Below are 26,306 nucleotides of genomic sequence, written 5' to 3' on the forward strand. Positions count from 1 at the left end.
CATATTGAAATGTATTATCCATTGGATGGACAAAGGATGAAGGGGGGAGGATGTGTTCAGTTCTCCGAACCACCAAAGAGGTGATTGATACTCTCAAAGCTGCCAGTGCAGGCCATCCATTTTATGCTGCGGAGGCAGCCCCAATTCATCAACACAACCCTTGTGTGTAGTTTCACTGGGAGATGCAGGATCCTGCCACCTTCGCGACTGTAGGTATATACACAACTTTTCTGTGTGCAGTTCTTGACTTAATGCATATATCATCCTTGCTGGGTCAGGACAAAACTCTAAAAAATATACTACAGTAAATAACACAAATAATTTAGTGCATATCAAGTGGATTAAATGTTTGTCATCTGCTTCCCCTCTGTTTCCCCACCACCACCACTGTTCAAACCATTTAGTTTGAACTCCTTTTTTTCCTACTTCATCCTGTTGCTCAATTTTTTTTTTTCCACTAAAGCAATGTTATTCAAACTGTGGGTTGGGACCTACTAGGTGAGTCGCAAGCCAATTTCAGGTGGGTTCCCATTCATTTCAATATTTTATTTTTAATAGGTTAGACTTGATGCTACCTTGGTAGGATTGCAGCCTAGGATGGTTAAAATTTTTCCTGCTTAAACCAAAATTATTTAGTTAAATAATTTTAACTAAAAAAGAGCTAGCTCAAACAAAAACAAGTCTTGCAAAGCTTCAGGAAGTTTTTTCACTTGGCACTCTTTTTCCTCACATATATTCACAGATTGTGTTTCCTGCCACAAGATTCCTCCTGCAAATATTTCCCAGTCCTAGATAAACATGTGGATATACTGTGTAAATACGTTAGACAAATGAACCACTTCCTCATAAACCTGTCAATTTGAGAGACTTATAGGATACAAGCTCAAAAAGACACTATTTTGTGTGGGTGCGTTCACATTATATTTTCATTGAGTTCACAGGACTGATTCCTTAGCAGGAAAATGTAATAAAATAATTGGATTTAAGAGCCAGCTGCACTGAACAGGGAAACATGCTACACAGATAAGCTATTGAACAAAGACATTACTCAGACACTATAGTGAGGACTAACCTTGGTCTCTAGCGTACCAGAACCTTGAGGGGATACTCAGTGATATTGCCAGTGTTAACAGAACTCTATAGACAAGTGATTCCTGTTATTTCAACTAAAAATATAAAATAAAACCTGAGGTATGATATATGCACATTTCTTGAAAATGTTGACTAATTTGGGAGCTTCCATCCTGAATAGGAACAACTATGTCAGGCCAGATAGAAATATTTTAGAAAAAAATAATCTAGACAATAAGTACTTATCTTTGTCTGCAGGGGAAAAAAACCCATCAAGTTGTGTCTGGAAAACTTCCTATGAGATTAACTTTAGTGTGTGAAAGTTCTGTTAAGAGCTGTAACACATGACACTTGCTGTTTAACAAGAAAGGACTAAACAGGCCCTCTGTTTGTGAGAAGAGTATCTAGAGAAGAGTTAAAAGCAACACATCCTTTTAAATAACCTATTTTTATCCAAGATTTTGTAATCAAGACAGTTACTCTGTTCTTTCATAGTTGCCCGTTGCAGAAATTCTTTGGTATTTGTCATTAGAAGTACAGTACTTTTAATATACTAGTAGTAGCTGCCTAAGGTAAATGGATTGGCATTAACAACTCTTGCTGCGATCTAGCAAGGTGATAACACACTTGTACCAACAAAACACGCACACCAGTTTTCTTTTCAGCAGCTCTTGCATCCAACTCTTACAGCTCCTTGTAAAGTAATTAAAATAGGAAGATTAAAAAGCAGCATGGGAAATGGGCAGCCCAATCTTACCAAAATTCTCTGCTGGCAGAATGCATGTTCTGCCAGTGGAGCTGGCAGAATCCCTGCAGAAGTGACTTGATCCTGCTGGAAGTCACATGATGGTGTCACGTGCTCCAGCGCCACCAGCCAGCACAGCAAGGTCACCCGTGCTGTTGCTGGTGGTCACAAATGGAGGCCAGGTCATTGTCCACTAGTGAAGGGTAAGATGGCAGTGGAGGCAGGTGGAATGGGGCAGGTAGGGGGAGGATTAGGGGAGTTTCTAGGTGGGGAGGGAGGTGTTGAAAAGGAGGGAGAAGGTGAGTTTGGCAGCATGAGCATGTGGCAGAATCCCCTTCCTCTTTCTCTTTACCTTATCTTGGTCCAGCAGTAGCAAAATAGCTCACACAGAACTGAAAAGTCCCATAGGGGTCCCATGGAGACTATGAGAGCTTTCCCCAGGGCAAGTAACAAAAGTTCACTTACCCTAAGGAGACCTCTCCAACTGCCCCTCATCATAGGATTGGGCTGTTAGTGTGTGACTGTCTATTTTAGAGTTGCTAGAAATGACCCTGTTCCTCCAATGTTTTTGCTTCTTGCTCAAGTGGACAGATGCCAAAGGTTAATCTCTGGCCATTTTCTCGCTGTCATTCTGTTGGGCCTCCCTTTGGTACCAGATTTGCTTCCCATTTTTCATGCAGTCTTGTGATACCACCAGGCTCCACTGTAGACATCTCAGGTCTTTTGGATGCATTGAACCTGGCAACCCTAATGTCTTTGTATATATAATATATTATGGATACGAATATGAATTATTTTTTTTTTAAGATTCGAGATGGTCTGCTCACTGAAGATCCTCTCCTTGGGAAATATTGCAGCACAGGGTCACCACCTCCTCTTCAAACCAGTGGCCCCTATGCCTTGGTTCACTTTCATTCCAACTCTGTCGGTAGTGATAAAGGCTTCCATATCACATACATCACATCACCTGGTAAGTGCATTTGCACATGTCTTGTCTACAATCATAGCCATATACAGAGTGATCCAAGTAGATATGCAGCATTGACACTACAAGCACCAATTTCTTTTTCTTTCATGTAGCACATCCCAATTGTGGAGGAAACTATACAGACAGCCAGGGAGTTATCATGTCCCCTTACTGGCCTAATCCTTACCTTAATGACAGACAATGCATCTACATCATTCGACAGCCACCCGGTGAAAAAATCTACCTCAATTTTGTACAACTGGAGACAGAAAGTCAACCTGGCTGCTCTCGGAACTATATTGAGGTGATGTTTTGTTTAAGTTACTTTGCTATTGTGAAATATCTACAGGTCAAGCTAGGTGACACACTGGACATAATCATCCAGTCTTTCATCTCTTCATATTTCTTCTAAAAACAGCCACAAAAGAATTTGATTTGAATTTGGATTGTGACACTGGGGGAATGGGGCTTAACTCCCCCCTCCCCCGCCTTATTCCTGATGTTGGACACACACACACACCCCAAACTGCTATTTGCCCTGGTAGGAAAAACATCCTGGAACTTGTATGTAATGTGGCACAGAATATCTTGGGGACCCGACTGACACTAGGAAAATGGTTGGAGGAAGGTTTAACACCCTCTCCTCCAGCACCACCATTCTGATTCAATTCAGAGGGGCCCATAGCTGCTTTTTTAAAAAGACATTCACAGAGTCAGAGGACCTGATCACAGATGTACAACCTCTCATCTTGTTTTGCTCTACTGCTCTGTGTTCAAAATTTATGGAAGAAAATGCCTACCCAAAGATATACACAGGAATAGATATTCCATTTGATTAGTGTCATAATCAAAAGTCATAGAGGACAATGAACAGTAGCTGTGTAATCAACCACAGGCAATAAGTAAGTAAGGCCCAAATCCTAACCCACTTTCCGGTACTGGCATAGCGGTGCCAATGGGATGTGTGCTGCATTCTGGAGTTGGGGTGCACTCATGGAGGCCTCCTCAAGGTAAGGGAATGTTTCGTTACCTAGAAGCTGCATTGCCCTTATGTCAGTGCTGGAAAGTGGGTTAGGATTGCACCCTAAGTGTTTTTACTTATCTCTGGCTGGCCTCCTGATAGCTCCCCCCACCCTCCCCACATTCTGTCAGTGCAGCTGCATCATTGATAACGGTGGGGGATAGGACTGGGCAGTAAGTAACTTTTTGGATCTCAGCTATTGTCTAGGAGTCACATGACTAGTTTGTTTAGTTTGAAACTTGTTTTCTGAGAATGGAGAAAGGTTCTTTTGCTACAGAAGGTTTGTCATGGTAATAACATAGCTCCTTCCTTCCTTTGGGAATGAAGTGTAATTAATTTCCAAAATCAGAAGGAAGCCTGGTGTGTAATGAAACAAGACAGCTTTGTTTGCATGGGCTCATAATTCCCTTCTCTAATTGCTGGCAAAACAGCAATGAAATTCACAGCGGCAAAAAGAACAGAACCATGTGCGTTGGGTACAATCAGTTCATGTTAGTTCAGTAGGTATTTGTGGAGGGGAGGGTTAGTTCTAGGAAGTAAAGTTTTGCTCTGATCTGTCTGTATTCTTCAGTCCCACTTTGTCCACTCTTCCCTGCCCCCCAACAGCTAATCTACGTACATTCACTCAGATGGGGAATGGAAACACAGAATGTCTTGCAGAAATGAGCAACCTCATATTGTTACATTATAGTTTCCTTGCAAGGGTATTGGGAGGCTATTAAATAATCATTTAAATCCTCAAACATCTTTAAAAAAAAAAAAAAAGGATTACCTGCAGGATTGCAGGATTACTTTCTATGGTTAACTCAAAAGTTATTGAGAGAGAGAGAGAGAGAGAGATTGTATTTTTAATTACACACTGAAAAGACACAGAGTACTTGCATGTATTGCAGTTACACAGGATACTGTTGCCATAGCATCCGGATATACAGTTTACCACATTAACAGTAGAAGGGCGTAGGAGATACTTAGTGTTTAAATAAGAAAGTAAAAGCCTGGAACCTCTGACAGCAGCAGAGTTGGTGACAGACTTGATAGCAGCAGGCTGCTAGACTGCCAAGGTGATCATGGTGGTGGACCTTTTCTTGGTGACCATGAATGGGGTGGTAGAGGACTTTATGGGGAACTTGGTGAGTGCAAGTTCTGTAGAGGCAGCTCTGATACTGAACACTCCACATTAGTGGGCAGCCTGGAAAAACAGGATCTCATTCACAAGGAATACATAGGCAGGGCCCATTTCTCATAAAAGCCAAACATAAGTCTGCAGGGGGACATAGCTTGAAAGTGTGTTAACTTTAAAGTATGTGGCTAAGAAAAATAGTCTGTCCATCCCCCTTCATTCAGTAACTGCAGAAGAGAGAAGAGAGCTTGACTTCTCCTGGTAACATTTATGCATCTGTCATTTTTATATATGTCCCTCTACCTGGCACCGAGTCTCACACAGAAGTCCACATGTTATGGGTAGTATGGTACGCTGCTTGCACATGATGTACACCTGCCATTTTCAACCACCCTGCCATGGCACATTGGTGTGTTGTGAATGGTCTGCAGGTGTGCCATGGGAGTTTGAAGTAGAGCCATTAGGGGGAAGTGAGCTTCTGGGCAGCAATGCGATCTGCCTTGTCAATTGCCAAAAAGCTGATGGTGTGCCTTGACAATTGTAGCATCTTCTCAGTGTGTCGTGAGATGAAAGAGGTTGAAAACAGCCTGTGCGCACCAACACACATGAAATATACACTATCAGGGACATATCTTGTATACAGTCCCAACTGCCGAGGCTAATTGCATTTCCATACTGCATACACACTCAGTGAAATGGATGCATGCGGGTGTTTCAGTAATGCGTCAGTGCACATTTTTAGTTGACAGCACATGAAACAAACCTTAATGCCTTGAATCCAGCTAAGACGGCCCTGTTCAGACCTCTTTCCACGACAGCAGTATATTATATGAGGACAGATAAGTGCATAGGTAGATTAATCCCTGGCCATGCAGGGGTTTATAGGTCACTAAAATAGCATTAAAAAAATCAGAAGCCAACTGGCAATTGGAGCACACTGTGAAATGAGATTAAGGTCATCTAATACATCCGCTGCTCTCGAGCAAGATGTATTGCCTAAGGCAGAGGTTTAGTACACTTACAGTGTTATGGTGTCAGGTAGAGCTTTTAACCTCTACAGCACTCAATCAAGTGTCATCATTTTTTTTTTTTTTGGTCTACTTTTAGGAACAGGTGGATTTGCATCATCTGGGCTACAGCAATTCTTACAGGATGTAGGAGCCAGATTAGGGACTAAGGAAGTAAGTATGGGAGTGTCTAGAGTCTGCAAATAGTTCATATGAAAAGAGCAAAAGAGAGCATCTTCTTGCCCTCTTCAGAAACCAAGTTGTCAGGACCATTTTAGGTGGAGAGTAAACTCTTAGATCTTTGCATGTTCACCATGCATACCACATGTGTCTTTCCAGGTCAAACCCAGGCATTCAACATAAGCCATGGTTCTGAAAAGTTTCCAATTGTGATCTGATAATCAGATTTTATCATTTCATTTGTGGGTTAGGTCCGAGACGGAGACACTGAGCTGGCTCCCTTAATCAACAAGTTCTGTGGGAATTTGCTTCCTTCCGCCATCACTTCCAACAGCAACAGCCTCTGGGTCAGGTTTAAGTCTGACATCTCAGCAAGCAAGTCTAGCTTCAAGGCTCTTTTTGAAGTTGGTAAGAGAAACTTGGTAATTAGTTTTCTGACTTCTTACTTGGAGACAACTGACCAATGCACTGCCCATCTCTGGGGTACACTGTACTTGTTTAATCTCATAGAAGTCAATGATGTCGACACATGATCTATAGTAGGTGACACAGCTGAGGTGGGCTTTCCTCACTGCCTCAGGCACAGGTGAACCCAGTTTGGGGGGAGATTTCCCCCTCCCACTTCAACAGCTTCCTGACTGCAACTCTAAAGTAACTGTCAGAAATCAGTTTGGTCCCGCAGAGACTCCACTCTATCATATCTTACAATACATGGAAGTGCTCCTGGTCACTATATTTAGGCTGCAATTCTAATCACACTTTCCTGAGAGTAAGCCCCATTAAACAAAATGGGACATACTTCTGAGTAGACCTGGTTAGGATTGTGCCCTTGGTCATTCCCTGCTATTTTCAGCCCTTGGGGGGTCATGCCATCAACATATAACTTGGCAGTGACATTGAAACAAAACTGATACTTCTCCAATACTTACGTCTTAATCCTAACTAAAACCCTCCTGTAAATGCAGCCATGCCAACGGAGTGTGCACAGTTTCCTGCAGTGAGGGTGGTTGCAGAGGTCTCCTTGAAGTAAGGGAGCCTTTATCCTGGAGCAAATCTCTGCTGCCTCAATGTGTCACCTTGGAACTGCACCAACCATTCTTTGCAGAACTGAGGAGACTAAGGGAGAGGGAACAGGGGAAGGGACAGGAATAGGAACCTGGTGTATACCAGTGCTGCTGGGATCCACCCCCTCCCTGCCCCATTCCACCTGCTGCATGCCCCCTCCCCACCCAGACACTTCCCCATTCCTTCCCCCACTCTTCCTCCCCAACCTGCCCCTGTTGCCAACTTACTGGAAGTCAGTGGCTCTTTTGTTGGCATGTGCATGCATCTGGCAGCCATGTGTGTTGGTGGTCTTGTCACGTGCACCACTGCAGTGGCACGTCTGCTGGTGGAACACACATTCTGCAGATGGAATGCTTAGTTAGGATCAGTCCCTTAGAGACTCTATTCTTAAGATCAATCAATTCAAAAGTGAGCACTGAAGTGACCCTTGGACTTTTGTTGTCATGTACTGCAGCAACCCTTTTCTTCTTCCTTCTCGTTTCTATGTTCTCTCAGCTAGATATGCATCAGCTCCCTAATCCCTTCTTCCCCAGCCTACACAGCAAAGGCAAGGATAGCAGGTTTTCCCTCCCCAATGAATCATTCATGGTACTGGATTTGTTTATACATTTACAACTGTAAACTGAACTGACAATTTTTGGAAACAATAAAAAACTTGCCATCTACGTATTTGCTTCTGCAGTTTGCTTTTTATGGATAGGACACATTTCTTAGCAAGAACAGTCTCCTTACACTAAAGGAGAACATTAAGCACCACCTGAGATGCATCTTCATTACTATTTCTCAATTTCTTTTGGCAGCCTGTGGGGGTGTCTTGTCTGGTGACGGTGTGATCCGATCTCCCTATTACCCCAGGGCATTGTCTCAGGACAAGATTTGTGAATGGACCATCTCCCAGCCGGAAGGCCATGTGGTCATTCTTAATTTCACTGACTTTCGGATCTTTAATATCACAACCTGTAACTCGGATTTTGTTGAGGTAAAATATTTATCACACATTAAAGTTTATGCATGTAACAGAGAGCTTTGAGACGCAATGAATGCCATTAATTATTATTTATTTCAGTAGTTATGGGGTCAAACTAGATGAGTGCCTAATTTTGCATGGTGGTAGGGGGTTAGTTTTATTTAGAAATAGCAAGTGGGGATCTGTGGAACATGGCAAAACCAAGGGGCAAGTGGAGGCGGAGTGCTTGAGTACTTTTCCCCCAACATCATGCTCCACCTACATGCTATTTTTAATTGAAGAACAAGAAAAACTTCAGTTGAAAGTCATGTTGCTGAATTAGACACACGTTTAGTTTGACCTTAGGCCACATCCCTAAGCATACTTACTTGGATGAAAGTCCTTTTGAAATTGATGGAACTTTAAAAATAAGAAATCATATTTAAGATTGAAAAGTGTGTGTCTGTGTGCATGCAAAAGTTCAGTAGTGGACAGCTGGGCTTAATTTTTTTGTATGGTGGCTCTTTGTGAAAACACATCTCTTTTGAGATGCTACAGGAGGAAGGCTTCAAATTTGTATACTGGAATCTGTATCTCTAGCGCCTTATAGCTAAATTGCAACTTTGGACATATTATTGAAACACATACATGTTCATGGAATTTGTGCATTTTCCCCCATCAGATCAGAAATGGTAACAATGGAAATTCTCCTTCTTTGGGGAAATATTGTGGCACGAATGTACCATCAATAGTTCAGTCTACACAGAACTATCTCTATGTGAAATTTAGTGCTTCATCTGTAACCAACCTTGGTTTCATGGCTGTGTACAAGTCTTTGGATGCAGGTACTGTAAATGTTCTTTGAGTTCTCTTTGGTCACCAAAACTTCAAACATGATTTAAATTAATAATATTTCTACTGGAATTCATATCTTTTATAAAATACTATAATAGGCACTACCATCTCTCTTGTATATATCTTGACAAGTTTAAGAAGAAAAAAGGTATGTATTTATTTGCCCTGGAACGTAGTATCTAGACAAATGGGAGCCATTTAGTTATTCGATTTTTCTCTGTAAACCGCTTTGTGAACATTTAGTTGAAAAGTGGTATATAAATACTGTTATTATTATTATTATTATTATTATTATTATTATTATTATTATTATTATTATTAAATTGCAACAAGGGAATTTCAATAAAACATCAAGAAAACTTCTTGATGGTGGGAATTGTTCAGTTGTGGCCTAAGGGGGTAGACTTTCCAATGTTGGAAGTCTTTCAGTGAAGGCTGGATAGCCATTTATTAGGGATATTGTAATGGCGGAGTGCCTGCATTGGTAGGGGATTGACTCGATGATCTTATAGGTTCCCTCCACTCTGTGATTCCATGATTTTATTTTTATTTTTTTTAAATCATACCTGATACTTCCATTGTACAACATTGTATTTTTATGTATAAAAATGACATAAAATATTATAAAAGCTGCAACATAGCATAATCAGCAGTGTTTTGATTAAAAAAACATCAAAGTCCTGGGAAAATTATAAGGTTTTTGCTGGGTGTCTGAAAGGTTTGGGATTCAGCCTCAGGAGAGCCTACCAGTAGAAGCCCATTATACAAGGGAAGTCATCGCAGCTGAGAAGTCTGGTGGCCTTCTGAAGGCAGGGGACATCCAGAGAAGGCTCTTAGAAGATGACCTTAGCATTCATGCAGGTTCCTGTGGAAGCAGGCAGTTCTTCACTATAATTGAAAATATCACTTTAAGGGCTTATGCACCAGTTAATGTGCTATTTCCATGTGTTGTAGCATGTGGAGGGACTCTCACAGAACCAGGTGGAAGCATCGCCAGTCCCAGCTATCTAACCACATATCCACATGGTGTCAAATGTATATGGACCATCTTAGTCCAGCCTGGTTATCTGATCCGTCTGACCTTCACATCTTTTAACTTGGAATTTGACTACAACTGCAATAAAGATTATCTTGAAATCTATGACAACATCACTATGACAAGACTGGGGAGGTATGTGTATATTTTATTGTATGCTTGCTATATCGGTATGATCACTTTTACCTGGATCAGATCTTTTAAAGCCTCTTATTGCATGTTGCTCCATTTTATTTTCCATTTTTCACATTCCTTCCTCCATGGAGCTCCATAGTCTCTTCCCTTCTTTTGTCCTCACAGCAATGCTATGAAGTAGGTATGGCTGAGAGGTAATGACTAGCCCAAGTTCACCCAGGAGGCTTCATGGTTGAATGGGCATTTGAACCTGGATCTTCCAGGTCTAAGTCCAACTCCAAAACTACTGCACCGTCATGGCTCTCATTTTAATCAATATACAACCTCTCATATATCACATATCCGGCACTCCTCTCCACTTGATACATGATTCAATTTATGAACAGTCCCATTGCTTAATTCCTTATTATTTTAAAGGCTAGGAAATTAGTTAAATTTTAGTTAAATTAGTTAAATGTTAAATGTATTGTGGTATCCTTGCTTACATTCTGCAGATTTTTGATTTATACATTTGTTCACCTCACTCTTACAAATTCTGTATTCTATAAAGTTGGAAGTTGAAATGTATATATAAAATGAGGGTTATGTGACATATAAGCAAATTTGTATCATTGATTTGGTACAGATACTGTGGAAGGTCAGTTCCACCGTCCATGACCAGCAGTGGGAACACATTGATGTTGTATTTTGTGACAAATCACAATATTGCCTCAGAGGGATTCTCGGTTGATTACACTTCACTGAATGCATCCACAGGTATAAATTTATATTCATTATGTCCCATATTTTTTTTTTCTTCAGTCAAATGATTTAAAGTCCTGAATGGTGGAATCTTCACTTCTCCCACTGCCCTATTGTGAGTCAATAGCTCTGAGTAACATACTATATTAGATTGAGACAATTTCCCCAATTGTCTGTTTAGAAATGAATGAGAAATAATATAGCAGTGCTTAAGAATTCATTCCTTTGGGCAGTGTATAGGTCAGTTTTTGTTAATGTCCTTAAGGCTTTTATGTCATCTTAGCAGTTTCAGGACATCTTGACACTTCACTTACCAATTGTGTTGCTTGCTTCCAGTATGGTGGTGTTATACCAGTTTCCCCATGACAAATACATATATCGTAGACAGCTTACAATGTTTTGTAACTCAGACTGGGTTGTTGTATTCTTGTTCATAACTCTCAAATTTCCTAACTGTGTCTCTCTCCTCCAGTCTGTTCTTGTAAACTAACTTCCTGACTTTGTTTTAATTTCTCTGCAAAACATTCCCTCTTGTCGTCAACAGCCAAAAACTATTCTATGGTCAGAGCTGCTTTTTCATCATTGGAAAAAGTATGTGGGTGGACGTGGCAGACATTTTTCCTTTTGCCATTGCTTTCTCTTCACCCCAGCCAGCTTCTGCAACCAAATTATTCATTTTTAGAGCAGACTTTCAGCAATAGAATACAGAACTGGCAAGATGACTAACAAACAGATTTTTTATGGGAAACAGTCCTGCCTAGGCCAAAAGACCAGCCTGAGAGTAAGATATTATCATTGCCTAACAAAATGTGTACACTGACTTTGCTTTGAATAAATTGACACATTTGCATGGGTTTGCATAGCTAAGTGTATTTAAAGTAACATGTATTTTGATTTGTTCAGAATACACGTATAACAAATTGTGAAGCCTTGAAATATTTATTTATTTTTGTTCTAAGAATCTGTCTTATATCTCAAGGAGGCTTGCAGGCCCATCCTGTCTTCTTCTCCTTCCACTGATGCAGCTGCACCAAATATAGGTGCGCTATATACAGCGGAGGTGGGGGGGTAGGATTGGGAGGCTTCAGATATGAAAGGGGCATTCTTTCCCCTTAGCCCTCCATAAATCTCCGGCTCTGCAGTGGGTCTGCAGCCCTGTATCTGGCCCAAGTCTGAGGAGAAAGGACAGGGAGGCTGCCATCACTACTGGATACACCCCCTCTTGCAGCCTCCTCACCCTTTGTTTCTCCTACCTCCCCATTCAGTCCTCCCACTCCAGAGATATTTTGGGTGGCTGCTGCAGAGGTATGAACTTGGAACCATTTCCTGTAGACCAGTGGTTCCCAACCTGTGGTTCGGGGAACACAGGTGGTCCGTGAGACCCTGAGAAGTAGTCCCCGAGGTCTCAGGAAAAAAAGATAATCACCACTGATCACTTTTAGTGTCTCGCCAAGTGAGAGCTCCCTCACAGATCACTGAAGTGTCAGCGATGGCTGTGTGTAGTCCATTCTCTACCCTCTCTGATGGTCCAATGCTTGCTGAAGTGCCAGCTGTGGGAGGGTCCATTCTCCACCCTTTCTGGTAGTCTGTGGAGGAGCACTCACTTGGTAAAATGCTTCCCCATGGACCATTACAGAGGGTGAAGAATGGACTCCCCACATTCAGTGTCTCACTGAGTGTTCCCCAAGGACTACCAAATTGAATTGTATTTTTTTGGTGTTGTGGGGATGGAAGGGTTTCACGTGGTCCATGACAATTTCAATGTTTGCCTCAGTGGTCCATGGGCTTCTAAAGGTTGAGAACCAAGACTGTAGACCAAGGCCCAAGCATACTGCAAGCCCTCTCATTTCGACTTGGATTTCATGCAAGAGTTTTCTGTCTTTACTATGTGGTTACACACAGCAAGATTTAAATGAGTTACTTTTAAATGAGTCAATCTGACAACTCAAACTTGAAAATAAGAATCTGCCCTACTGAGTCAGACCATTGGTCCACCTAGCTCCATACCCTGATTGCAGTGGCTCTTCAGGGTTTCAGTTTGGGGTCTTTCCCATACATGCATTCAGAGATGCCAGGATTGAGACATCTTGCATACAAGTCATGTGTTCTACTACTAAGCTACTATCCCTCCTTTGGTAAGCATGGACTCTGACATCTTTTTTTCTTAAGGGATTAAGCATCACATCTCTGTTCCATGCAAAGCAAAAATATCCCTGTGACTTTTTCTCCCTACTGTTGTCTTGAATCTTCCATTCTTTCCATTCTGTAGAAGTGTCTTGGTTCATTACACTTCTCATTGTTAATCCACCAGTGATGAAAGTTCTCTTGGATACCATTTGATATTTTGCCATCCAAGCTGTCTTTGCCAGTTCCTGTTCAACTTAGCTTTGAGGGATAGATCACACTGTACTTAAGTCTGTACTGGATTGTTATGTGCACATTCATAGTATTTAATGAAGCTGAACGCCACAAAAAAGCATTATTCACTACTTTGGGGTATTCCAGGAAACAAGGGTCTAGCCCTTGACACAGCCGAGAGTTTGGCTGAGGAATAAGGTGAAAAGAATGGGACATAGATTCAGGACACGGCACTCCACATTATGATTCCCTTCTGTGCATAGAGGATATATATACAGCATGTGAATCACATTTAATCACCCCATGGCTGTTTACTTGGGCTTGCCCCCTTGGTCTTTTCTCTGCATATGCCACCTCTGAGTGATCTTGTCAAATCTCATGGACCACATGTATGCTGAGAATAGCAGACTATGGGCGCAATCCTAACCAACTTTCCAGCACTGGCATAGCTATGCCTGTGGGGCATGTGCTGCAATCAGGGGACAGTCATGGAGGCCTCCTCAAGGTAAGGAAATGTTTGCTCTCTTAACTCGGAGCTGCACTGCCCTTATGTCAGTGCTGGAAAGTTGGTTAGGACTGTGGCCTACATGCACAAATGTAGGAATGTCCATGCATAATTAATATTAGAGCTTGGTGGTGCAGGAACCAATTGAATTTGTTTTGTGATTTAAGTAGTGTTTGTCGCACACGATATCTTTCTCCCTTCTCCACAAAGAGTTAAATTTATTTGTTGTTTGTGGAAAAAGGTGAGGCTCAAGAAAACCAGGACCCACTTAGCTCTAAACAGAGACATCTTCAGTCGTGGCAGGGAATTGCCACACAGCTCCATGCAACTGGTAATCCTGTGTCAGGCAGCAGCAGAAGGTTAAGCTTCAACGAGCCTCTTTCTGGGTAATAAAATCACAGCTGAAACTCACTGTAAGCACAGTTGCCTATTCCACTTTTAAACAGTCTTTGACATGTAGGATTTAACACTTCCTTTCTCCTGTGGAGCACCCAAAGTTCCTACAGCACGGCCCCAGTCCCTGTGATCTTCATCTGTTGTTGGGCCTTGCAACAGTGTTGACTGACTGACTATATGACAGTTATGAATGAGTTAGGAAGTGCAAGCAAAGAAATTGAAACATAACTGAGCAGCTTCAACACATTGCACATAATTTTTTTAAAAATGATTTTTACCTGTGTTTATAACAAGAAAACTAGATGGCAGTTTCTGTTGGAACATGTACATTTTAAAACATTTTTTCCAAAGATCTCAGTGACTTTCTCTGCTCTTTTTTTAAATCTTTTTATTCTTGTTGAATTTGGAACAGAGTTTCAAAGCGTTATCTGTGTATCGTGTCCAGACTTCCTTTAAGAAGCATGGGGTGACTTGCACAGTTTTCTGTCAGACATCTGTGCAGTGTGAAACCACCCCATCTCATAGTTCTTACTACTTTAGATTTCTATGTTTGGGATTTTTTAAGGTGTATGTACATTTATTGAAGTATTTATTTATTTTATTTTTTAAATGTGTACTACCCTTCTACTCATATGGGGCACTCAGGCAGTTAACAACAAAAAGAAAAAAGAAAACCACAATATCAAAAATCAATTAAACAATAACTAGACAAGCCAACAGAATAAATAAAACTCCAGTTCCAAACTGAACCACACAGAGAAATTATTATAATATGAAGAATTCCCTCAATCACTTTTATACTAGGCTATCCATGTTGGCATCCTTCAGTCTTGGAAGACTATGGTATCGCGCTCTGAATGGTGGGTCTGAAACAGAGTGTCCTCTCCAGTGCGCGAAGCCTGGGTAAAGTAGGTATGGAGGTATGGAGGATAGACTGTTACCCATGCAGCAAATCCCCCCTCTCCACGTCACTGAAATGGTCCAATGGAAAGGCAGAAGCCAATACAGTTGGTTCCAGCAGCATCGCAGGAGTTGCCAGAACGTGACTGTGTTCAGCCATGAACTGCCTCAGGGACTCCGGCTCCGGATTTTGCCTCGAGGTTGACTCCTGAACATTTGTTCCCTTACCTTGGGACTACATTTTGGTGCATCAGTGCTGGAAAGTTGAACTGGGCCCTTAGTGATCATGTAGCAGGAAACAGTAGGGGAGGTCAGGAGGACCCCACAGGGAAGGAAATTCCACAGTGTTGGTACCACCACAGAGAAGACCTTGTCCTGGATTCCAGCCAGCATTACACCTGCTTGTACTGGAACCTGGAGCTGGGCATTCCCAGCTTACTTTAGTGAGTCGGAAGTCTTATATGGTGTCAGCTGTTCTCTCAGATTCAATGAATTAACATTAATCCCCACAACTTTCATTGGGCTTATATAGAAAGCTGTGTTACAGATAACTCCTAAGGATGGAATATCACGAATAATGCCAAACTTAGACCTCCCTGGGCTGTATCAGTAATAACTTCAAGAGAAATGATGACCTGTCTTAGTCCCTGGGGTTTTGAGTGAGTAAAGTTTGGAATTTAATGTCACCTTTGGACAATCCAGGCACCTCAGGCTGGAGACAGGCTCAAGATGCCATTTGAATGGCTGGAGCTAAATGTTTCTAAACAAGCTTGCCTTTGAACTTCTTCACAAAAGATCATTGTTTAAGCCCTTTCTCTTCTCCAAGTTTGGTAGAATTAAGTCAGTTAATTATGTCGCTCTGTGCCAGCAGCAGCAGGACTTCAAGTGCAGATATTTTCTTCCACTGCCTGCAAAAAAGAATAGATTCTGAATGGGGTGCGGGGTGAGTTGGAGGTTGCAAATACAGCTACAAAAGGAACAAGCTTCCTCTCAGGGAAACTGCAAATCTCTTCTGACAGCAAGTGATCAAATTTAAAGGCAAAATCATACATGAGGCAAGGCTCTTCATTTGGCTTTTAAAAATAAGAATCTTGGCGAATGTTGAATCTTACTCTTTTGAGAAAATGTCCTGCATTTCATTTTGTTGTTTTGTGCAGCGGTGCATGACCAAGAGACATTTTCATTAAAGACATATTTTAATCTTCTGTTGACTGGAAGCTGGACAGTCCAGCTTCCAGCAGTTTATACTGTCCTTTCCATCAGAACAACACTGACTGCTGGGGCTGGCTGGAGTCTGAACCAGATCGTTCTTGCAGCCGTAACACACCAGCAAATAGTCATGCGTAATTGAAAATAGATAGAAAGGAACATACGTTTCACCACATTTTCATTCATTAACAGCAGAACACTCAGCCACTTCTTGGTTTTGACAAAATAGAACTTTTGTGTGTACTTGCACAGCATTTTGCTGATAAAGATGCTGGTGTCTGTTCTGACTTGGGACTATAGGTTATTTGCAATGGCAGAAGTGATGCCCCAGGCTTGTTCTGTTGTCTTATAAGTTACATAATATACACAAGGTGTTTACTACCAAAGCTGCAACTGAGTTACAAAATGATACACCAGTATTAACTAATTAGCATGAGTACAGGTGGGAACTACGGCAATGAAGTGTTCCCACCCAGCTGTGACTTGGACACAGCTGGACCATACTTCTGATATGACTAAGGTTGATTACATACTTTGCAGGGGCTATCTCTATAATTGCATACACCGGAATGTGGGCTCATTAGTTCATAAGCTAAAACAATCAACAATTGAGCTGCGTGCATGTCTTTTGACCCATTTTACCCTCTGAGTCCTGATTCTGCTTAAAGGCACAGAGGCCACGGAAATAAGATGGAGGAAGCCCCCAGGGCAGGGCAATACAATTACCCTGTCAGTCTTTGAGTACTTGAGAGAATCATGCCAAACAGATAATTGTTGAATCTATAGTTAATTGATTCCTTCCAGAAAAGCAGAGAGGAAACCTGAACCATATTTTTCCTTAATTATATGCACATGTTACTGAAAGGGATTTTTAGATTACAAGAAAAAGTGTTTTCACACTATAATCTTTATTTTACATTTGTAATTATCAGCGAGCTGGAGCACCTTCCTTAAGGCTATAGCACTTGGAAGCTATTAACACAGAAAAAAGGTGACTAAGAGGGAATATGATTGAGACTTCTATGCAGAGAGAGTGGTTTGAGAGAAGTGAGGTTTTTCTCACACACAGGAGTCATCCAACGAAACTAATTGGTTGGAGATTTAGGATTGACAGAAGAATGTACTTCTCACAAAGCACATCATTGTTCTGTGGAATTTTTTTGCTACAGAATGTGGTGTTGTCGACTTGGTTGGATGGCTTTAAAAGATGAATGAACAAATTCATGGAGGACTATCACTATCACTGGCTACTAATAATGATTATGTACTACCTCCTGGTTTAGTGGCTGTGTGCTTCTGGATGCCTGTTGCAGAGAACTAATCACGGGATAGAGTCTACTCACAGTACTCTAAACCAGTGGTTCTCATTTAGCACCGGGACCCACTTTTTAGAATGCGACTCTGTCAGGGCCCGCCGGAAGTGATGTCATGACCGGAAGTGACATCTTCAAGCAGGAAAAATTTTAACTGTCCTAGGCTGCAATCCTACCCACACTTTCCTAGGAGTAAGTCCCATTATTTATTTATTTATTGGATTTGTATGCCGCCTTTCTCCCCGAAGGGCACCCAAGGTGTGCCCAAGTATCATAGTTAAAAGAATATACATAGCAGCTTATTACCAGGTCTGTAACATTTCCCCAAATACAATCACATACCATGGTAGCATCAAGTCTAATATATTAAAAATAAAATATTGAAATGAATGGGGACCCACCTGAAATTGGCGCATGACCCACCTAGTGGGTCCTGGTCCATGGTTTGAGAAACACTGCTCTAAACCAAAGCTCACTGTGTACAGGAAATAGCATATCCTATCATCATTACAGTGTGCTATACGTGATATTTCCCATGTCCAATAGCAAGACACATCACAGACTTCATGCCTCCCTCAAGGTAACCTGTATCAGTAAATCCAGCATTTTTATCCAATATGGAAAGAAATTATTTTAAATTTTATTTTAGGTATTTATACCCTGCTCTTCAACCTACTACATTCACATTGCTCAGTTAACCCAGTCAAAACTGTTTCCATATAAGAGTTGGGCTTTTGTTTTGTTTTTTAAATAATGGAGGAATTTGAAGTTGTCCCTCTGATAGCAGGAGCTCTGTGGCATGAGAAAGCCACGTACCATGTAGTTCCTGCCGCTTGAATTGCTGAGATTGCTTGTTAAGTCCTTTTCTCTTTGCTCCCTACCTGTGAACCTCTGAGGTTTCCTACCTGAGTACCTTCTCCAAATAGAAAACCTAAACAGAACTTGGTTGGAGATGGGATGGAAGAGTTTGCAATACCCTGTTTTCTTTTTGTTTGTTAGTAATAATTAAGGTAGGAGAAAAGGCATACTCATTTGTTGAGCTACTGCTTTATCATAGGTCTCACCATTGAATTCCATCCAGCCCAGAATAATTGGTTTTCTTTCTTCTCCAGTATGTTCACATGACTACACAGAGGCTTCTGGTGTGTTGACGTCTCCAAACTACCCCAACCACTATCCTAACAGGATGTCATGCATTTACCGGATCACTGTGGGGAATAACAAACAGATTGCTCTTCATTTCACCAACTTCTCTCTGGAGGGTGGAGTTTGTTCAAGTGATTATGTAGAAATCAGGCAAGTGTGTTTGTTTTTCTTACCTTTGCAATAGTAACTGCAAAGTTCAAACATCTACTTTGTAGAACTGCAGAACAGGGAGGTACATGTGAATGCATGAGAAGCTGCCCCATACTGTCAGATTATTTCTTCTCTCCCCATATTAGCCCAGTATTGTCTCCACTGACAGTAGCTTGCAAGGGATTAATTCTAATCCTTCTACCTGAGATTGTTTTAGTTGGAGATGCCTGGAATTATAGCTGGGATCTGGTCCATTCAGATCACATGTTGATGTTTGGTCCAGTGAGGCCCTGTTTTTCAGCCCTGTGTTCTAGCCCCCTATTCCCCAATAATCTTTACATAAATATATGAGGATAGATAATCTTTATCCTAAATAAGGACAATCTTTACCTAAATGTATGAGCAAGTGTGTTAGCAAAAGTAGAGATGATCCTGCCTTCAGACACATTAGGGAAGCCTGGAGCGGACATGGAAGAAATAGTGTCTAGTGTTTACAGCATCCCAAAGGGGCTCTGGAGGTCTAGAACAGTGATTTTCAATTTTTTTCATCTCATGGCACACTGTCAAGGCACTAAAATGGTCAAGGCACACCACCAGGTTTTTGACAATTGACAAGGCACACCATGCTGCCTGTGGGCGCTCACATCTCCCATTGGCCCTATTAATAAATGACCTTCCCCCAAATTCCTGTGGCACACCTGTGGACCACTCACGGCACACCAGTGTGCCATGGCACAGTGGTTGAAAATGGCTGATCTAAGGAAAAGAAGAAAGAAGGTATTTATCACAATGTAATAAGTTGGAAGGCTCAGAGCAGAGGGCATCTCAGCTACTCTTAGAACACAGGATTTCGTGTTATATATTGAAGCATCTGTGATGTACCATTGCAGTTTTAACCATTAATATGTGTGATTCCAATTGTAGAGATGGTGGTTATGAGACCTCACCAGTTCTTGGGAAATATTGTGGCTCATCATTGCCTCCAGTTACCATTTCCCATAGTAACAAACTGTGGATAAAGTTTGTAAGCGATGTGTATATTACAAGTACTGGATTTTCAGCTTCCTGGGATGGAACATCAACAGGTAAAATCAGAATGCCAACATAGGGCCCAATCCTATCCAACTTTCCAGCACCGGTGCAGCCGGAATGCAGCTCCGAGGGAACAAATGTTTCCATACCTTGAGGAGGCTTCTGTGACTCTCTGCCCACCACAGGATGCAGTGCACGCCCCATGGGCACAGCTGCACTGGCACTGGAAAATTGGATAGGATTGGACCCATAGCCATTTCTCTACTAATCAGATCAGAAGGAAGGCTATTTATTTCCCCGTAAAGATTGCTTGTGGAGCTCTTGTGGCATAAGCATTTGCACATTTCATTAGATACCCTAAATGTTATCCTCAGTTGGAAGACAGAGATATCCACATTGGTACAGAGGAGGAAAAAGTTATAAATGGTGTGGCAAAAAGATCCCCAAATGCTAGTAGCAACAGAAGGTTTATGTGACATTTCTATGCCGAGCCAAAAATAAGAACAGTGATGCAGCGAAGAACCAATCTGAGCTAATCCAGGAGAGAACAGTAAAACCACCAGAGAACAAATCAATTCTTATTAAGCATTTTTTGAACAGAATTTTAAGGGCTATCTGAAAGCCTATGAGTGGGGGCTTGGCAGATCTCTCTAGTAGAGAGAGTTTCATAGCTGTTGTATCACCACAGAAAAGTCTCTGTCTGTGTTATCTGCCCATTGAAACTGAATTGATGGCAGGCCATAAAGCAGCATCTGTGATTTTAAAGTTCTAAAAGGCTGATATCGGCAAAGGTGATTCTTAAGATAACTTGGTCTTGGGCCTTTTAGGTCTTTAAAAGCTAATGCCTGCACTTCCAGTTGGTTCCAGAAACAAATTGTTAACTGTGTAAGTAGTATAAAATTTAAATGTAAAATATAAGATATCCAACCAGCAGGGGGATGGACTGGATGACATCCAAGACTCCTTGCCACTCTAAAATTCTTAGGGCGCAATCCTAACCCACTTTGCAGCACCGATATGAGGGCAATGCAGCTCCGAGGTAAGGGAACAAACATTCCCTTACTTTGAGGAGGCCTCCATGAGTACCACCCAACTGCAGGATGCAGCACATGTCCCATTGGCACTGCTATGCCAATGCTTGAAAGTTGGTTAGGATTTGGGCCTTAGTTTTGATTCTGTTCAGATTGGAGTTAAACAGAATAGTGGGTTTCTTTCCTGCTTTACTGTTAGACAGCATAATATAGAAAAGAAGACATCATCACTGGGCATGCATTAGGGAACAGAACAGATGTTGCCCAGTGCAATTGAAATCTCCTTTTTATGTTTTCAGGCTGTGGTGGAACCCTCACTACTTCTTCTGGAATCTTCATGTCTCCCAACTATCCTATGCCCTACTACCACAATGCAGAATGCTACTGGCTGCTCAGAGCTAGTCGTGGAAGCCCATTTGAAATCCGGTTTGATCAGTTCCACCTCGAGTCACATTCAAGATGTCAATATGATTACATTGCTGTATGTAGAGTGGTTTATTTTTCCTCAATGAGGGCCCAATCATATCCAGCTTTCCAGCACTAATGTAGTTGCAATGCAGCCAAATGTTCTCTTACCTCAAGGGTTCCCAAACTGTGATCTGTGGCTCCCCAGGAAGTTGCAGAAACCAGCCAGGGGAGCAGCAGAATCATTGTGAAGAACTAGCCACCCTATACAATGTATAGGGATTGTAGGAGCCATGGCCCATGGCCCAGCAGATCAAGGGAGCTGCTAGTTGAAAAGTTTGGGAACCACTTTCTTACCTTGAGGAGGCTTCCGTGACTGTCCCCCACCACAGAATGCAGCTCACGCCATGCTGGCACAGTTGCATCCATTTTCAAAAGTTGGATAGGATTGGGCCCATACGTTAATTATTATACAGATAAGATGAAGGTGTAAACAGAGAGGCCTAGAAGCATGTCAACAATCCTTGATGAAGGATTAGGCCAGTTCATGCAATATCTTTTCTACCCAGTAGTGATTCAAACCACCCCAGGCCTGGCATTCCTGAAACACAGATATAGCAGCTAGAAATTCCCATTATTCCTTAGGAATCATGCTGCTGTCCAATGCCCATTTGTTTGGCCCCAGAAGCTACCACTTTGCATTTGTAATGGCTGCAAGCAACCAAATACCCAAATAGTTAAAGAGTGTTTCTATAGCGTCAGGCAAGCTAGCATTCCATACATAGGCCTCTAGCTGTATTTTAACTTTTCTGGGAAAGGAGGAGTCAAATGGAGTCTCCCTCTAGTTGCTTCCAAACTCTTAGCTGCTTCTCATGGTCCAGCTGAGCCCCTGGCAGAGATGATCTATAGAAGAAGCTAGAGCTTCAGTCACCCTATCTGTAACTGCTCCCTCATATAAGAATACAAGAATTGCCTTTCTGGATCAGGCCAAGGACTCATCCCATCTAGCACCTATGGGCCAGATGCTTCTGGAAACACGCAAGACAAGAATCCTGTTGCCACTTCCTTTCTTCTGGCAACTGCTTCTGGCACGGCCAGGCCCAAGTTGGGATGGCTACTAGGGCAGTTGCTGAGATAGGGGATAGGGAAAAGGCTGCCCCACTCTTGCACTGGGGAACAACCTGCTGGAACTGTGACCTGCCTCTTCCTCTCCACACACCATCAACTGTTGTTTTCCCTTAGTCCTTCTTAACCTCTTTCCTAGAACTGGAACAAACTGCAGGAGCTGCCATTATGGACTGCTACCAGTAATGTAGCTGACCAGGGGCTGGAGGGCAATGCGCCCCTCACAGTGGAGAGGCAGTTTTCTGCCATTTCCACCGGCAGAGTGGGGGTGACACCTCCTACCTTTTGGCACACGGACGCACTGCAAAATTGGCCCACCTATCCGCCCTGGCTCCGGTGCAGCTTCAAATGGGCCATTTCTGGGGTCAGGGCCACACATGTGTGGAAGAGGGGAGGTGTCTGCACAGGCGAGAGGGTGTGATGCGATGACACGGGGGAATGTCACAGGCTCAGAGTTCCCACTTCCACCCCAGTTACACTACTGACTACTAGTGTACCTCTAGAAATTCCAGCTGGGCCAGTTGGAGTGGGAAATAGTGGTTGTGGTTCCCTGCACCGTGACTTCTCAGTTGACATGACGCTTTTCTCCATGTGAGTCCAGGGCCCCAAGGTCAGGAATGGACCTGTTTTAAATTACACCAGAGGGTTTTGTGGCCCCCACCCGAAGGCTCTCTAGAATATATTCTGCCTTTTATGTTTTGATTCCACAGAGAATATCTTTGTATAAGAATGATCATGTTGCAGCCTGAGCCCAAATGAAGAGAAGTCAATGGGAGTCTTGCACATCAGGCTATTAGGAAAATGTTTTCTTGAATCAGAAGAACAAAGGCAGGGCAGTGAGTTGCCTGACAAGATCTCCATTGTCTGTCCAGATATCCATATTCAAAAGTGTTGTATAAATGACCTGAATATATTTTTTTAATAATCAGAGCTTCAATGAATACCCATTTAAACACTCAAAGTTATTAAAATGCAGAACACTGCAGCTGTTTCTGTTGTTCCTGAAAAAGCAGACCAGGCTACTGGATATCTGAACCATTAACATGATCCTGAATGTGCTTCAGGGTAGCACCATGTCATGTTTTTACAGTTTTCTAAAATTGCTATTTCAAAATGCTCCATCTTGAAAAGTATCACTGCTTGCCTATGCAGTGTGGCAAGAAAGGAAGCATAAGCGCATTTCTTCTGTGCTGTTTTCTGACTTTTGGCAGCCATTGTTTCTCCAGTCCTTTGGCATTTGGGTACTTAAAAAAAAAAAAAAAATCCAAAAGGTCATTTTGACTATGTATCCCTGTCAACCAGATAGTAATGACATCATGGACCAAACAGCCAATCAAATTTGACTATAAGATGGTATCACAGAGGGCAAAAAATAATGTCTTTCTGTAGCATTCACTCTGAATTGGTGGGGACATATCCCTGTTGCCCAGACAATTTGGCTTATGCTCCCTGTCTTGAGGAATAGCACTTGAAATTTCATTGTCTACCAGTGCGGCAAGACAGGAAGCAGAAGCTCAGTTGCCTGAGAAACAGGATCCCTCTCCAGCCAAACAGTGTGGGGAGTGCCCAATTTTAGTTGCATAGTGACACATTATTTATTGTTATTATTATTAAGACTATTTATATGCCACTTTTCAACAAATAGTAGTTCACAAAGCAGATAAATAAATAAAAAAAAGACTAGGTTGGAGCAACATGTGGATGAGGTTCAAGTGCACACCCCAAATTGTTTCTCATTGAAAGTAATGCAGTTGGAATGCACATTCAGATGCACAATGTTCATCTATCTGCCCCGTATTACTTTTGGTGAGATATCAACTGAATGGACATCTCTGTACCTGCTCCAAGTAGCTCACTATTTGTGACTGAAATGAAACAAGGAAGTATTGGCCTTGTTGCTTCAGCACCCGGGACTCATTTCCTCTGCCAATATCCTTCCTCTCCAGATCAGTTTCACATTCTTTTACAAAGGCATGCAAAAAATCATTGGGCAAACTATTACCCCCCCCCCCCCCCCAATTTCAGTTCAGTATTTCTTCTGAGACTTAAGTAACAATTTAATGTCAGGTGTACGTCAGGGAGAGTTTCACTTGTTTCAGATATGGTAGCACCAGTCGCTGAAGTGTGGAGGTATTATCAGGTACTCATTTTGATAAATGCTTCATGAAATACCAGGTTTACTCCCATTGCACACTGTTCCCATACAAGAATGACAGAGATGTGATCAATTGAATGTTCGCTGTAATATTTTATTTCCCTACAGGTTTATGATGGCAACTCTACCAATGCTAAAATGCTGGGTAAATTTTGTGGTAACGAGATACCACCCTCAGTCCGCTCTACTGGAGACAGTTTATATGTCAAGCTAAGGACAGATTACTCTTTGGGAGGTGGAGGTTTCCTTGCTAGTTATGAGCAGAGTAAGTACTAACAATGACATGAATAACATACTCAAGTTCAAATAGTTCTGTATACATAGATTGTGAAAAAGGAAGATTTCTGGCTGAGATAATGATCAAGCTGGGTTGACAAAGGCTGGAACATTTTTGCAAGCAATTGTTGTATCCCTTCTTGTAAAAGGTGCAAATGTTAAACTCATCCTGTGCCTTTGGCTGCAGAGGTTGTTATAAGTGTAGCTTTCCTTCCTAGATTTAGGGTCCAATCCTGTCCAACTTTCCAATGCCAATGCATCCACCATGCAACCCTGAGGTAAGAGAACAAGTTTCCTTACCATAAGGAGAACTCACCCCCTCCACTGCAGGATGCAGTGCATGTCCTATTGGCACAGCTGCATCAGTGCTAGACAGTTGGATAAGATGGGACCCGGGCAGCCCAATTCTATCCTTTCCTGGTGCCCAGGGCTACAGCAGCACAAAATGACAACTGCTATATCCTATGGGCAGCACCAGGTCTCCTCAGGAGCTCCTCAGGAGATCAAATATTCTCTTACCCCGTGTAACACCCAGGCAGCCCCAATGGATATCCTTGGATCTGCACCCTCTATTGAATGGGCACAAATCAAGGAGACCCATGTCAGGTTTCCCGACCAGGGAAGGGGGGTTAGGATATAGTGGCAGAGCCTGCCGCCATTTCCACCCCCCTCCCAGGCCTGCTCTTCCCTCCACCCTCCCCCTGCTCAGTTCTGTCCCGTTGCCTCCCTCCCCCTGCTCCCAAAAGCAATGCTGCCAGCTGTACTCATCACTGAGAGCTCTCCATGTCTGTCTTCAGGACCTGAGGTCCCGCACCAACTGGTTGTTAACCTTACAGCACTTTTGTGGCAGCCCAGATAGGTAGCTCTGGCAGAGTGCCAGCACTGTGGCTTATAGGATTGGGCCCTTAATCTCCAGCCTCCACTTAATAACACTCCAGCATTCAACTTTTTAATTCCTGTCAATTTTTAACTGTTCTCCAGTCACACACACTTGGTGACACATTTATATCCCTCTGAAATCCACTGGGTTAACATGTAAATGAGAATTGTTCACATATTCTCTTCATTTCTCATGGCATGACAATTAGCATTGATGAATTGCAGTTGAATGTGTGAATCTACTCCTGATAGTGTATGTTCTAGGTCAACTCTGTCCGGTGTTTCATGCAGACCTGCTGCTGTCATCCAGTGATGAACGTGCATGTGTAAATCAGCCATATGTGCTGAATTCTGCTATTGTATGATGCTCCTTTTTCAATGGCAGGCTCATTTCCCTTTCAAGCATTTCTTTGAAACCTTGGTCTATTTTTTATCATGTACTTTGGGGCTACAAAATGTTCTTTTAGCTGGCTGCAGGACAAGGTCACAGGTTCACTGAGGCATTTATTCAGCCCCCGACAGCACTTGTTTCAGTTA

The 26,306-nt window shown here is 42.3% G+C and overlaps 1 protein-coding gene across 1 annotated transcript in view; it reads left to right on the forward strand.

Annotated features, from left to right (window-relative positions):
* The window catches only part of CUBN (cubilin), a 165,201-nt gene that overhangs the window by 23,682 nt on the left and 115,213 nt on the right, over positions 1–26,306 (forward strand). Inside the window, exons 16-26 of the mRNA XM_066629121.1 lie at positions 2,624–2,786; positions 2,897–3,087; positions 6,363–6,519; positions 7,977–8,155; positions 8,805–8,967; positions 9,932–10,148; positions 10,774–10,904; positions 18,683–18,866; positions 19,791–19,951; positions 21,229–21,410; positions 24,723–24,879. Of these exons, the coding sequence (XP_066485218.1) occupies positions 2,624–2,786; positions 2,897–3,087; positions 6,363–6,519; positions 7,977–8,155; positions 8,805–8,967; positions 9,932–10,148; positions 10,774–10,904; positions 18,683–18,866; positions 19,791–19,951; positions 21,229–21,410; positions 24,723–24,879 (1,885 nt within the window). The remainder of the gene's footprint in view (positions 1–2,623; positions 2,787–2,896; positions 3,088–6,362; positions 6,520–7,976; positions 8,156–8,804; positions 8,968–9,931; positions 10,149–10,773; positions 10,905–18,682; positions 18,867–19,790; positions 19,952–21,228; positions 21,411–24,722; positions 24,880–26,306) is intronic.

Source organism: Tiliqua scincoides, chromosome 5, assembly GCF_035046505.1.
Source record: "Tiliqua scincoides isolate rTilSci1 chromosome 5, rTilSci1.hap2, whole genome shotgun sequence".
Taxonomy (NCBI): domain Eukaryota; kingdom Metazoa; phylum Chordata; class Lepidosauria; order Squamata; family Scincidae; genus Tiliqua; species Tiliqua scincoides.